Raw genomic sequence first — 15338 nt, forward strand, 5'->3', positions numbered from 1 at the left:
TAGTTTTCTGAATGTTGAGTTTTAAGCCAACTTTTTCACTCTCCTCTTTCCCTTTCATCAAGAGACTCTGTTTCATCTTTGCTTTCTGCCATAAGGGTGGTGTCATATGCATATCTGAGGTTATTGATATTTCTCCTAGCAATCTTGATTCCAGCTTGTGCTTCTTCCAGCCCATCATTTCGCATGATGTACTCTGCGTATAAGTTAAATAAGCAGGGTGACAATATACAGCCTTGATGTACTCCTTTCCCGATTTGGAACCAGTCTGTTGTTCCATGTCCAGTTCTAACTGTTGCTTCCTGACCTGCGTACAGATTTCTCAGGAGACAGGTCAGGTGATCTGGTATTCCCATCTCTTGAAGAATTTTCCACAGTTTGTTATGATCCACACAGTCAAAGGCTTTGGAGTAGTCAATAAAGCAAAATACATGTTTTTCTGGAACTCTCTTGCTTTTTCAATGATCCAGTGGATGTTGGCAATTTGATCTCTGGTTCCCCTGCCTTTTCTAAATCCAGCTTGAACATCTGGAAGTTTCATGGTTCACGTACTGTTGAAGCCTGGCTTGGAGAATTTTGAGCATTACTTTACTAGCGTGTGAGATAAGTACAATTGTGCAGTAGTTTGAGCATTGTTTGGCATTGCTTTCCTTTGGGATTGAAATGAAAACTGACCTTTTCCAGTCCTGTGGCCACTGCTGAGTTTTCCAGATTTGCTGGCATTCTGAGTGCAGCACTTCCACAGCATCGTCTTAAAAGATGTTTTTAGAAAGGTGTAAAGCTGAATTTAGAAGGGTGTCACATTTAATGCTGTATTTAAAAGGATACACAGGATATATTTAAAAGAGTATCAAAGGTTGAAATGAGGTCCCGCAAGCCACAGTGAACTGATGGCTTACCTAGATGGCTTTCAGTGTTCAAAACTGACCTGTATCACAACTGACTTTCTAAAATTTCATTCAAAGAAAGCATAGTGACTCAAGCAAAATAAATGTTAAGTAGCATATTTGAAAGAGAGAACTTTGACATCTGGACTGAAGTGGAGTTGGAAGAAAAATTTGATTCTAAAATTCTTAGCAGTTATTCTGATCACCATCATCTTACACGTGAGGAAACTGAGACAGGGAGATTAAGTGACCTGCCCCAAAGGTATGAACCAGCGGACAAACTTTGTCTGTGTCCCATGGAAGGAGATTAGAACACTGGCAACTCTTTGTGGGCTGGGTTCTTCTCTCTTCAACTTCTGTATAAGTGTCCTTTAATAGTTTTTATTGTTACACTTATAAGAAAATGAACTTCATCCCCACTGTGACCTTGAGGTGATGCTGAAGTAACCGGCTTCCAGTCTTGTTGGGCAGCATTTTCTAGGAGTATGTTCTCAGGAATAATTGCTCAGTTATATTCATTCTCTCTGCCTCCCTTTCCTTCTTTCCCTCCTCCCCCTCATCCTCCCTGATAGTTGTAAGAAGAAATTATCTTGATTTAAAATGAGTCCAATTCTAAATATATGGAAAATAATTTCTGTTGTAAAAGAAATGATTTTCTGTTTTTTAAAAGCTCGGTCAGTGGAAGGTCCAATCATGTGAGGAGAAACTTAAATATGTGTGTAAGAAAAAGGGAGAAAAATTGAATGACACAAGATCTGATAAGATGTGTCCTCCAGATGAGGTATGTAAAATGTCTGTGTAAATTTTTCTAAGCAATATTACAACTTTTTGGTTAGAGATGGTAACCGAACTTAAACACTTTAAACTTGGAAAACAAAGAAATTACTAGCTTCCGTTCATTTACAATAGACCAAGCCAGAAGGCAGTGAATCACTTATATAGCATTCCTACAGAAGAGAAAAAAAAGTTATAGGAAAAAGAATTACCTATTCATAAATTTCTGTAAGAATATATGTGATTACTCTTCTCAATGCTGATTTTTTACTTCTACTCATATTATTATTATTCAAAAATAATTGAGCTAACAACTGTTATAGTCTTAAAATGAGCTAGGCATTGTGCTGTGCTAAGTCGCTTTGGTTGTATTTGACTCTTTACGACCTCATGGACTGTAGCTCACCAGGCTCATCTGTCCATAGGACTCTCTAGGCAAGAATACTGGAGTGGGTTGCCATGCCTTCCACCAGGGGATCTTCCCAACCCAGGGATCGAACCCACATCTCTTATGTCTCTGGCATTGGCAGGCAGGTTCTTTACCACTAGCGCCACCTGGGAAGCCCGAGAAAGACATTGGGGGTAAAGGAAATTAAGCCATGCCTTCTGTCTGACACAAGATCACAAGCTTATGGAGGTTATCCATGAAATTATATCCCACCGTCATCATGTGTATGAATTCCCTAGCCGTGTCCTTAATTTCTATTAGTTGTGAGATGTTAACCTGTGTAGCAGAACCTTGCTTGTCACCAATTCTGGAAGACATTGTGATGATATTTTTCCTCTGATTTAGGGCTGGAAGAGACATGGAGAGACCTGTTACAAGATTTACAAGGATGAAGTCCCCTTTGGGACCAACTGCAATCTGACTATAACTAGCAGGTGTGTCCATCAGTAAACACGTACTAGTGAACTTCTAACTCTGGGCTCCTTTGACAAATAATCTTCCTTAAAAACAAAGTTCATCTTCAATTTATATACTAATCCTGTCTTTGTAAAAACACCTACTGATCTGACTTTCATTTTATAGATTTGAGCAAGAATACCTGAATGATATGATTAAAAAGCATACCGTGTCTCCAGAAAAATACTTCTGGACTGGCCTGAGAGATACAGGTGCAAATGGAGAATATAGCTGGGCAAGTGTTGGTGGAGTAAAGCGGGCTGTAACCTTTTCCAATTGGAATTTTTTTGAGCCAGGTAGGTGTCTTAGCCTCTAAAGCAGTAGAATACAGTGACGTGAGAGACAGCTTTCCTCCCAGATCTATTCTTCACTTACCTTTGAAATGTGAAGGAGATGATGATCATCTGGACTAGAGTCTATGTATGGAACCATAAATAGAAGCAGTGACCATGCCTCCCCTATGAAATCCTCAGGGATTACCCAGTAAAAGCTGGAAATTTTGGTTCTCAGAAACCACCATCTAATGGCACAGAACTAGAACTGTCAGTGTGAGTTTAGCATCTTTTCCATATAACTCTCAAACAGAACCTGAAAGTCTCATCGTGAGCACTTTACATTTTCACCTCTCTGCTTCTTAACTTCTTTCTCCAAAGTGAATTGTGTTTATTTCTTCTCCTCTCAAGGGGTGATAATTAAGGAGGCCATGAATTATTTATTCTGAAAGTTAGTTTATCCTTCTTTAGCCTAAAGCGTTGACCATAATGAGCCATAGAATCAGGACATTTGAGCCTCAGAATTCCCTTTGGTTTTTAGAATTGAGGAAACAGAGGCTTAGAAAGATGATTTACTTAACAAAGGTGACCTGGTTATTGAACTGCTAAAATCCTGATCTGATTTCTAAACCAATGCTTTTTAGAGGATTTTGACTTTGTATGAGAGAGCAGTTATGAAACATTTGACTTTTCTTCCTTTGAATTATTTATGTTTTCTTATGTTTTGTACAGTGAATCATGAAGGCCATTTTTATAACATAAAACCTGGAGCATGTGAATGTATAGTTAAACACAATATTTGAGATAGAGAATGTCCACAAAATTTGTAATACCTGATCATCAATATAAACATGAGTGGTATTGATAATATCAAAGTCGTCTTTTTACTTGCAGAACATGGAGGATACAGGTGCTGATCCTGGTTCGATTTCATCTTAAATTAGAATGTTCTAATATACAGAACACATGCTTTCTCTTATAGACACTGTGATAGTTCAGAGTCAGTGTCAGATTCTTCCTGGGTAAGCCTCAGTGGTTGAAAGGGTGCTCAGGAAGTAAGCTACAATGGCTGTCCTCTCAGTCTGTAGCCAGAAAGACTGTCTTTAAGTCCTCTTTATCTTTTCACTCCCAGATTCAGCCAGTTTGGTCTGCACTGGGTAAGCCATGGCAGAGAGTAGATGAGGGGAAGATAGCACACCCACCCAGGTGTGTTGTTTTTCCCGGTTCCTTTTTCCTCTTGCTGTCCCTGTGTCATGAGACATGAGTCTGTATGGCTTCTCTGTGTGATGGAATGGAAGTCATCCTCATTACTTTGCAATGTATGCTCTTCTTTTCCTTTGCCCATTTTAAGCAGTGTGAAGTCATGGGAAAGGGAGCGTGGTATTTTGTTAGCAAATCTGGGTTCCAGTTCTGACTCCACCACTCACTAACTATGATTGTGGGCAAGTCACTCATTTTTCATCTGGAGGTGGATCTGATGATACAAACTATCTTTTAATGTTGTAGTGAGTAAATACAATTCTGGCTGACATAAATAGTAAACAAATGAGTGTTACCACACACCTCCTTTTACCTTTATTGAACCAGCTCTTCCTTTGGATTTGAATCTGGGAGTGTTTTGTTTTGAGGTTTACTAAGTTGCTCAAAAACTGTTGGAAGTTGTTAGGCGAATACAAACAATTTAGATTGTACAGAGCATCGTAGTGGTTTAAGGTTCAGCTCTACACAGACGCTGCTTGGATTTCAGTTCCTGGTCAACCATTTACTCACATGTGACCTTGGACACATCACTAATCCTCACTGTACCTCAGTCTGACAATAGAATCCTCTCTATGTGAGGATCAGTTCATTTAATCTGCTTAGAATAGTACCCAGCAAGAAGTCAGCATGTCTCTGTATTACTGTCGCCATTATTATTGTGAAAGTACATTTATTGCCTCCATTTTCTTTCCTATTCTCTTCTGCCATCTTGAATCAAATGAGGAGTGTAGGCACTGGGAAGTGTTTGTACTTAAATGTTCTAATGTAATTTTCAGTTAAACTTTTCCATTCAACCCCAGCTTCTCCAGGAGGGTGTGTGGCTATGGCTACTGGAAAGTCTCTTGGAAAGTGGGAGGTAAAAGACTGCAGAAGTTTCAGGGCACTTTCAATTTGCAAGAAAATAAGTGGACACTCTGAGCCTGAAAAAGCAGCCCCCAAGCCTGAAGACCCCTGTCCTGAAGGCTGGCACAATTTCCCCTCAGGTCTTTCTTGTTACAAGGTAAAGTAATATTCTCATTCAATCCCTCAAAATCATCTCTCTCCTATCCTAGTCCATGTCCCTGCACAAACTCTGCTTCTCCGCAGACACACACGTCCCCCTGCCAAAGTGTTTAGGAGCACACAGTCCTTGTCTGATCAGAGTATCAGTGAACCTCTGTGTCAGATAACCTATTTCCATATACACTCATGTATGACCCAAAGGAGCAGGGCCAGAGTCAGAATGGCTCTTTCCTAGGGTTCTTTTGTTTTGGAAAGTTGGATGAGCTACATGCCATTGTGATACTTCGTTTATGATTCTCAAATCCCTCTAATTATTGTCAAATGAAGAGTTCTGTCACTTCTTACACATCAAAGAATTTGTTTTAGAGTTCGTATCAGCCAACTGTTCCCACAAAGAAATTATTTCATACTATCTCAAAATTCAGTGGCTATGACAACACTGAGTCTCACGTTCATAGATCTCTGGGTCGATAGAGTTTGAATGATTGAATTTGGGCTTTACTGGTCAGTTCTGCTCTCAGCTGTGGGTCAGCTGTGCTGGCCTCCACGCTATCAGTTGGGGTCTGCTGTTCTTCAGAGTAGTGTCAGGCCAAAGGAGGAGCAGCTAGCAGGGGCTTGTTCTTCCCATACTGAGTTACTAGAGCCAGAAATGCAAGCCTAACCCAGGTAAGCACATTTTAGGCTTCTGCTCACTTTACCTTCACTGCTATCCCATCAGTTACAGCAAGTCACATGGCTGAGCCCCAGGTCAAGGCACAGGGACATATCCTTCACCCACCAGGAAGCCATGATGGCAAGAGTGGATAACTATATCACAGGGACTGAAAAATCAGGACCAATAAATTCAACCTAACCATTGTGTCATCTGCTCCTCTTCTACTTTTGAAATGACTGTGGTTCATTTGCCATAAAATCAGTCATCACAAACCAAAGGAACAGTCCAAGGTGGCAAGTTTTGTTTTGCCATCTTCTGTAAATGTTCACACTTCAGTGCAGTCTGCCCTTTGATTCTTCTTTATCAAAAGTACTTCCGTACTTGTGCAGGGCTCAGTGTGTATGTTCAGAATTTGCCGTTAGTGCATTTCTTTGCAGAAATCTACTCCCAGAGCATTCATGTGTATTACTTATAACCTTACTTCATTTCATCTCTCAAGATTCTTGGAATGCAAGAGGAAATGGTGTCATGTCAGGGCAGTTCCCCAGCCTGGCTAAGGAAGGTTATCCCGCCAGTGACAGTGACTGATGCCTGTGCTGGCCTCTGGTTGACACTTTGAGCTGGACCTCTCTGTGTCTCAGTATATGTGCCTTTACCTCAGTCTGCTACACTTCTAAGAATCCGTTTCAGAGATCCACACATTCAACTGTGATCGACTTTAAAGTTATAAATACTTTATGATACTGTAAGAAAACAAACTAACATTATATTTTGTTAAGCTATTTCATAGAGAAAGAATTGTAAGAAAGAGAAACTGGGAAGAAGCTGAGCGATTCTGCCAAGCGCTTGGAGGACACCTTCCTAGCTTCAGTCACATGGACGAAATAAAGGAGTTTCTTCACTTTTTACTAGAACAGTTCAGGTAAGGTTCAGGCAGAAGTTCTGATCTTTTAGAGTAAGATCTTCTATCCTAAATTTCACATCCTCTAAGTAATCCCCTAGAGAAGGAAATGGCAACCCACTCCAGTATTCTTGCCTGGGAAATCCTATGGAAAAGGAGCCTGGCGGGCTACAGTCTGTAGGATCTGTGAAAGAGATCTGCTGCTGCTGCTAAGTCACGTCACTTCAGTCGTGTCCGACTCTGTGCGACCCCATGGACTGCAGCCTACCAGGCTCCTCTGTCCATAGGATTTTCCAGGCAAGAGTACTGGAGTGGGGTGCCATTGCCTTCTCTGGACTTAGCAACTAAACGACAGGTATTCAGAATTGACATGGTTTATTATCTAAAGGATCATTCAGTATTTTAACAGTCATTCAACATTAAGCATTCTTATGTGCAAGATGCTATGAGGGATCAGAGCCTAGAGGGACCGAGTCACCACCCTTTGTGTAGTGTAATAAAGTCCAACAGTGGGGGTAAGAAAAATATGGTGGAAAAGTCTAGAACATTGGTAAGGAGAGGGCATGGGAATTTAGAGCAGGGAGGAAGTGTTTCTGGGTGGTACAATTGAGGAAAATGTTATGAAGAAGGAGGTGGTTCTTAGAAAGTAAGGCAGGGGCTTCCATGGTGGCCCAGTGGTAAAGAATCCACCTGCCAATGCAGGAGACACAGGTTCGATCCCTGATCCTGGAAAAGCCCACATGCCAGGGGGCAGTTAAGCCTGTGTGTCACAGCTATTTGGCCAGTGCTCTGAAACCCAGGAGCTGCAACTACTGAGCCCATGGGCCACAACTACCGAAGCCTGTGCTCCACAACACGAGAAGCCACTACAATGAGAAGCCCATGCACTGCAACTAGAGAGCAGCCCCAGCCCTGCCCACCACAACTAGAGAAAAGCCCATGTAGCAATGAAGACCCCACACAGCCAAAAATAAATAAGTGCAATTAGTTTTTTAAAAATGGAATATTTGAAGGGTAAGATGGGAGAAGGAGCCATAGAAAACAGAACATAAGCAAAGGCACTGAGACCAGAATATGCAGATATGGTCAAGGAAAAGTGAGCCTACAACATCGCTAGAAAATGGAATTTGTATATGAAATTGGAATGTCCTTTCTCGCTAGGGAAGGGGTTTAATCTATAGTAAATAAGCAAAAAGCATTCAAACAAAAACAAAGTATGTGCGTGAGAGAGACAGACAGACAAGACAGACATGGGGTAGATGCAGAATAATTAATTCTAAAGCTATTGCAGCCCCTCTGGTAGAAAACTATATTGAAGATGGGCAGTAAGATGGGACAGTAAAGGAAGTAGTCTGAGATGTTACAAAGATGGAGTCAACAAGCCACTGCAATTTTGATGTTATGTAGAAGGAGGATTCCTGAATAGTTTTCCTGATATCCTCAAGGATAATGTGGAGAAATATGAGCCAAGTGTTGGTATCATAGGAGGAAATTTTTTCTGAGGCTCTGGGGCAGTCATGAGTATGAGGGCCTTTTACGTCATGATTTATTTTCCCCCTCACTCTTTGAACTGAAAAGAAGACTGAAATTTATAAATCTAGTATTCAGGGTATACCAGGCAAAATTATGGAAAAGAATCACCACCTGAATATATCTTAGTGAATACTTTCCTGATCATTTTGACTCAAAAAAAAAAAAAAAACCCAGCAAAACAGGTACCAAAACACAAAGAAAATCCAATTAGCCGCCTTCTCTAGGGCATTAAATATAAGAAGGCATTTTAAAAATTAAGATCTAAAAAGTTTTGAGGTGGTAAATGTTTGATTGTGTTGATTTTAGTTCCCAATTTAGTGGTTTTTTCATTTGTGAAGATAGTAATTGATACTATTTATGCTCCCTACTTGAAAAAATGAGGGCTTCCCTTGTAGCTCAGTTGGTAAAGAGTCTGACTGCAATTCAGGAGACATGGGTTTGATTCCTGGATTGGGAAGATCCCCTGGAGAAGGAAATGGCAACCCACTCCGGTATTCTTGCCTGGAGAATCCCATGGACAGAGGAGCCTGGCAGGCTACATACAGTCTATGGGGTCGCAAGAGTCAGACACAACTGAGCGACTAAGTGCACTTGAAAAAAATTTCAAAGACATATTCCAATTGAGAGGTATTCAAAAACACATGAATAGATATTTTGTTTTTAAAGAAGAATACATAACATAAAAACATAGCTCCAGTCTAAGTAATTCAATCTATGTAACTGAAAAATTAAATTATCCTAAATTCTGAAAGAGAAACAATAATATTTTAATAAAATCAGTATTAAGTCTGCTTCATACCAGAGTTTGTAACTGTTTATAAATACTAACTGGGCTGTAAAGAAATAAAATGGTTTTGAAAAATTAAAGCATAATAAATACCTCATTTTACCTGGAAATTGCATTTATAAACACAGATTTTACATATTTTTAAAACTGTAAAGAGTATATTCATCCACCAAATATTTAATGGGTGGAAAGGCCCATACAGCAAATTATAAAGGAGTAAAATAACAAGCACAAAGCCCAGTGTAACATTTAAAGTGGATAACTAACGAGCACTTACTGTGTGGCACAGGGGATGCTGCTCAGTCTGATGTGGCAGCCTGCTTGGGAGGGGCGTTTGGGGGAAAATGAACACATGTATGTGTATGGCTGAGTCCCTTTGTGGTTAACCTGAAACTGTCACAACATTGTTGATCAGCTATACCTCAATATAAATAAAAAGTTTAAGAAAGAGAAACAGCAGATCACCTTAATCTCAGTCATGGGGACCATAAGGCAATGGCACCCCACTCCAGCACTCTTGCCTGGAAAATCCCATGGACGGAGGAGCCTGGTAGGCTGCAGTCCATGGGGTCTCTGAGCGACTTCACTTTCACTTTCACTTTCACTTTCGCCTCTGATACATTGCCATATTAAACAGACCACAATGTCTGCTTAATACACACTCTGTTAATGAGAGATCATTGGTTCATGCTATACTTACACAACGTATTCTAAAACCTATTTAATATAACCATGGCTTGAAGAAAAGGAAGGAAGCAAGCCAATTTATATCAGAAAGTGATTCTAAAGCTTATTCCTTGAACACCTTTAGCTTTTTATTGCAGGGATTGACCTTTCTCAGCAAGATGTCCATTGTCCAAATTGTGTTTTGCCTGCCAAGGAGTGAAGTCAGATTACTGCTCTACTTCTCACGATCTGAGTTCCACATCTCTGTTTGTATTTCAGTGAAAAGCCTTCAGGGCGCACCAAATCATTGAGGCTCTAAGATCTTTGCAACTCTAAACAGCAGCCCACCAGGGAAAGCCATTGTAAAACAAAAATAGCTTTAGGATTAGGGAAGAAAGCTTTGTTTGCAGAGCAATTGCTGTTGTGTATGCTACCTCCAGTGAAGTGGCATGAATGGATTTGGATATAAATCTAAGGCTTTACAGACTAAGCAGCCCCTTCACATTGTGTTTATTAGCAGTTATTGCTCAGGTACTGTTTTCCTTAGGAAGCAGATGCAGCAGGAAATTTGATTGAGAGTAGAAATTTTACCACAGATACACATAGTAACCTTTCATGCAATGTCTTCTTCACCTCATAGCCTTAGTACTTGGAGTGGAAGAAATTTATAGAGAGAGAGAAACTTTCAGTTTGATTTAATTCCTCAGTTACCCATTTCTTCCTTCAAATTTTTTTTTAAATCTACATTAGAGGTGTGCAATGATTAGTGTGATTTCCAATTTTCTTCTTCTCTTTATCTGCCTAATAAACCAGGCCAAAGCAGAAATAGGTTATAAATGAGGAAATATTTTCCACCTCTTAACACACCAAAAAAAAAAAAAGAAAATCCCACGAGTAGCTACTATTTTCTATATTTATAACACATTAATAAATCCCTTGAAAGGAAAGCTGAAAACCACAAAGATCTGGGTTGAAATGCAGTTCAATCTCAGAAAGTAGTACAGATCAGAAATTTTGGACCATGAGGCAAACCGCTGTCTCAGAGACTGCTCACTGAGATTCAGCAGAGGAGGCAGAAATGGGATTGGAAGCAGAAGTTTCTAAGGGAAGATGGGGAGTTAAGAGTAGCCTGGGTGGAAATGTTGGAGACAGACGTCTGAAGAGTTTTCTGTGGGAGCTGCCTACAGAGCAGTGATCCCAAACGTCTGGGATCTAATGCCTGATGATCTGAGGTGGAGCTGATATAATAGAAATAAAGTATATAGTAAATATAATGCATTTGAATCATCCCAAAACCACCTCTCTACCCCCACCTGCCAGTCTGAGGAAAAATTGTCTTCCATGAAATCGGTCACTGGTGCCAAAAGTGTTGGGGACCACTGCTATAGAATAAATGCAGATTGCAAATGATCTTTGATCATCTTCGGGTTGTACTGTTGATTGTGTAAAGAAGATAAAATATCTAATGCTTACTTTGTGTGTGTGTTAGCTGTTCAGTCAAGTCTGACTCTTTGTGACCCACATGGACTGTAGCCCACCAGGCTCCTCTGTCTATGGAATTCTTCAGGCAAGAATACTAGAGTGGGTTGCAATTCCCTTCTCCAGAGGATCTTCCAACCCAGGGATCTAACCCAAGTCTCTGCTTTACAGGCAGATTCTTTACCATCTGAGCTACAAGAGAAGCCCAGTGCTTACTTTAGGGAAACACAAAATTCTGCATAAATTCTCCAGGCCCAAATAAATAATCTACAAAGATTAGAAAGAAATGAAATAAGAGGAAACAAACTTGACCTCTTTATTTTAGCTGTCTTTTATTATAATGTTTTGGCAACTATCTAGACCTTGTGATTTAGAAATCCAACACTCAAGAAGTATAATACATTTGTAAGTCTATAAGAAATCTCTGATTAGTTGAAGACACGAACTGAAAAATCATTTTTTAGCTGCTAAATTCAAACTGGACTTAATCATGTCCACTTGATTTATCTTAACTTTACAAATTGGTGATCTTTCATTTTGAAAGAAAACAATATAACAGTAAACAACTGAAAGGGGACTGTCCTCATATTCCATTGCAATAAGTTGAGAGGCTTGAGGTTGGCAAGATGAAAAATGTGCTTATTAATGTTAAAATATGAGGGAATGTTGAACAGAGGAAATAAATGAAGAAAATTATTTTATTAAAAAGTGATTAGTTAAATTGAAGTTTGTTTCTGCCTTGGATTCATTAGCAAATATTTTTAAATGCAAACTTACTATATTTCCCAGCAGTCCTGTAACTGTATGATCCATATATTCTATTGAGCTTGAAAATAGAAATTAATTTTGGATTTGGATTCTACTCCTTTTCTAATATGTGTTCTAGTTATATTTAATATGTATATATGTATTATTTTGCATCTATAATTTTCACTCATGTACTGATGGTACATGATATATACAATCAAAAGGTTAAATTTTACAGAAAGTAACCAGTGTCACTCCCCCAAAATGCATGGAAAATGATCTACTTATTAAGGCCTAAGAAGTATACTACATTTTAGAGAGTATTTTCAAGAAAAATTAGCGGTGGAGAAATTTTTTTATGGTTATTTCTTTTCTGTTTATACTGAAAGTATCTCCCTGGCTAGAGCATACATTAAATTGAGGGAAGGGGATCCCTGACAATGTGTGTCCCTGTCTCTGTATGTTGTTGTGTACATTCTTCCTTGGAGTTCCTATTGTTTCTCCTCTCAGCCAGTCTGAATACTGACACGTGGTAAACATTCAGATTATGACTCAAAAGAGACATTAGCTATTCTTTGAAGACTGTCTTTTGTTCTACTAATGTTATAAAATGTTTCCTGACTTCCTACAGTTCACAATGACCTCTACTTTTTTCAAATTTTTGTACTGCTTAAAATATATCCAAATTTTTATCATTTAATGCTTTTTCAAAACGACCTTATATTTTCTCTGTTTATATACATCTTGTTTCCCTGACCAGTTTACATGCCACTTGAGGGTAGATATTATGTCTGGTACATCTCTGTATGATCACTGCACATAGCTCAATGATTTATACACCAAAGTATAATAGTTATGAATGTTAAATGTATTCACTTAAGTGATTGCTTAATTGTATTGTTCTAGTATAACCCATGGAGTTTGGTGTTTATAAAATACTTAAATGCTTGTCTTACTTTAACTTAGTGGGCACTGGGAATTAATTTTTTTTAAATCTTATTTGATAAAAGGTTAGCTAAGTGGTTTGTCCTGCACTTTAAAGAAAAGATATTTGATAGTTATAGAAAAATGCTATAAGTAAAAATTTTTGCTGTTGTTGTTTTTTGTTTGTTTATTTTTGACCTTATCCCATGGCATATGGGTCCTTAGTTCCTGACCAGGAATGGAAACCACGCACTCTGCATTGGAAGTGCAGAGTGTTAACCACTGAACCACCAGGAAGTCCTGCTATTGTTGTTTTGCATCTGAAAACATTATCTAATATTGAAGTTCTGCAGTAAAAGTTTTTAAATGATCATATACTCTTTTTTTTTTACTCTTAAGTTCTTCAAAGCAGAAGAATTTTCGCCTTTCATATGAAGGAAATAACATAAAATTTAGTTTTAAAAAGAATGGCACTTTTTTGATGGCTGCCCCATAGTTAGGGTTCAATTTCTTTTTTTTTTTAAGATTTTTATTTTTATTTATTTATTTTTTCCATTTATTTTTATTAGTTGGAGGCGAATTACTTTACATCATTACAGTAGTTTTTGTTATACATTGAAATGAATTAGCCATGGATTTACATGTATTCCCCATCCCAGTCCCCCCTCCCACCTCCCTCTCCACCCGATCCCTCTGGGTCTTCCCAGTGCACCAGGCCCGAGCACTTGTCTCATGCACCCAACCTGGGCTGGTTATCTGTTTCACCCTAGATAGTATACATGTTTCAATGCTGTTCTCTTGAAACATCCCACCCTCGCCTTCTCCCAGAGTCCACAAGTCTGTTCTATACATCTGAGTCTCTTTTTCTGTTTTGCATATAGGGTTATCGTTACCATCTTTCTAAAGTCCATATACATGTGTTAGTATACTGTAATGGTCTTTATCTTTCTGGCTTACTTCGCTCTGTATAATGGGCTCCAGTCACCCATCTCATTAGAACTGACTCAAATGAATTCTTTTTAATATACACCATGGAATATTACTCAGCCATTAAAAAGGGTTCAATTTCATTTCAGAAGACTTCTTTATATAGCTTGAAACTGTGTCTCAGTTAGTGACAAGGTTCTGAATAAACTTACCTGTGTTAAGCATTTTAGACATGTAAATGCTAAATATCTTTGCCAAATGCTGTGCTCATCTTTTCTTAACACTTCCTTTTTACATAGTGACCAGCGTTGGCTATGGATAGGTTTGAATAAAAGGAGCCCTGATTTACAAGGATCCTGGCAATGGAGTGATCATACACCAGTAAGTTTAATCTTTCTTGTGTGGGATAATATGGAAAGAGCATTTGTTTCAATAACAAATAAGTTGATTGCTAATTAATATAGTCATACAACCATGAAAACTATGTAGATTTGTCTTTATTGAAGTGGAAATAGATTCACATATATAAAGTGGGAAGAAGATGTTACTAATTTCATTTTTTACTTAAAAAATAACCATATGTATAGTCTCTATATGTAGCCCAAAAGCATAAAAATATAGATATATAAATAAAGCAGTCATTTGGGGATAGTAAAAGTGATTTTTTTCCTTTTTCATAATGAGAAGCTTTTATTTTTATTATCTAAAAGTATGAGTTATGTAAAAAAAAAAAAGAAAGAATCTTTATTGAAGGAACAATTTGGGAGAACCTTAAAAAGTCCTTAAATCTTATTTCAAATGTTTACATTATCCTAAGGAGAGGTTCTAGCTAACACTGAGAGAAACAAATTATTCTCAAATATTGAATATTTGCTCCACATTGCTGTTTTGTCAAATCACTGTGTTTTCTTTCTGAATGTAAAATTCCTTGACTTCATTTTCTAATTGGAGCATATCCGAGAATAGTTAATCAAATAACTAGCATTTCAACACATGCAAAAAAAGAAGAAGTATTTTGCAAGCCCCTGATTCTTCATGCTCCAACTGTGAACTTAATACACAATTAACCTCCACTTCTGAAACTGTAGCTGCCTTTGTTTGGAAACAATGACATCATGACATTTTATAAGTCCTCTTCATGATTTAGCATCCTGACATAAAAAAAGAAATGAAAAAGTTTTCCTCCCTTGGCATATGAACGCACTTGAGTTATTAAAGCTGCCTAAATTACATCTAAATTGCAAATATTTATACATCAGTCTTAAATTCTCAAGCCTCTCTTGTCTTTTAAGGTGTCTACTATTATCACGGCAAATGAGTTTCAGCAGGATTATGATATCAGAGACTGTGCTGCTGTCAAGGTCAGTACAATGCTAGAAAGTCTGCATATTTAAAAAAATAAATCTGGCAGTACATGCAATCAGGCAACAGACCATGAAGTCCTTTTGTGTGTGGAGCATGATATTAGGTGCAGTCAGAGGTTAAAAGTATACTCATGGTCCAGACCTCAGGCAACCTAACTTACACTTAATGTGAGAAGATAAATTCATATTCAAGAAAGATGACTCTTGTTACTATGCAGTAATTAAGCTCCAAAGGAGTGGGTTGAAGAAGGCTAAGGAA

The 15338-nt window shown here is 38.3% G+C and overlaps 1 protein-coding gene across 1 annotated transcript in view; it reads left to right on the forward strand.

Annotated features, from left to right (window-relative positions):
• Positions 1–15338, forward strand: part of LY75 (lymphocyte antigen 75) — an 87844-nt gene that overhangs the window by 26423 nt on the left and 46083 nt on the right. Inside the window, exons 9-15 of the mRNA XM_020903949.2 lie at positions 1555–1665; positions 2452–2540; positions 2689–2858; positions 4895–5094; positions 6531–6673; positions 14015–14096; positions 15008–15076. Of these exons, the coding sequence (XP_020759608.2) occupies positions 1555–1665; positions 2452–2540; positions 2689–2858; positions 4895–5094; positions 6531–6673; positions 14015–14096; positions 15008–15076 (864 nt within the window). The remainder of the gene's footprint in view (positions 1–1554; positions 1666–2451; positions 2541–2688; positions 2859–4894; positions 5095–6530; positions 6674–14014; positions 14097–15007; positions 15077–15338) is intronic.

Source organism: Odocoileus virginianus, chromosome 13, assembly GCF_023699985.2.
Source record: "Odocoileus virginianus isolate 20LAN1187 ecotype Illinois chromosome 13, Ovbor_1.2, whole genome shotgun sequence".
NCBI lineage: Eukaryota > Metazoa > Chordata > Mammalia > Artiodactyla > Cervidae > Odocoileus > Odocoileus virginianus.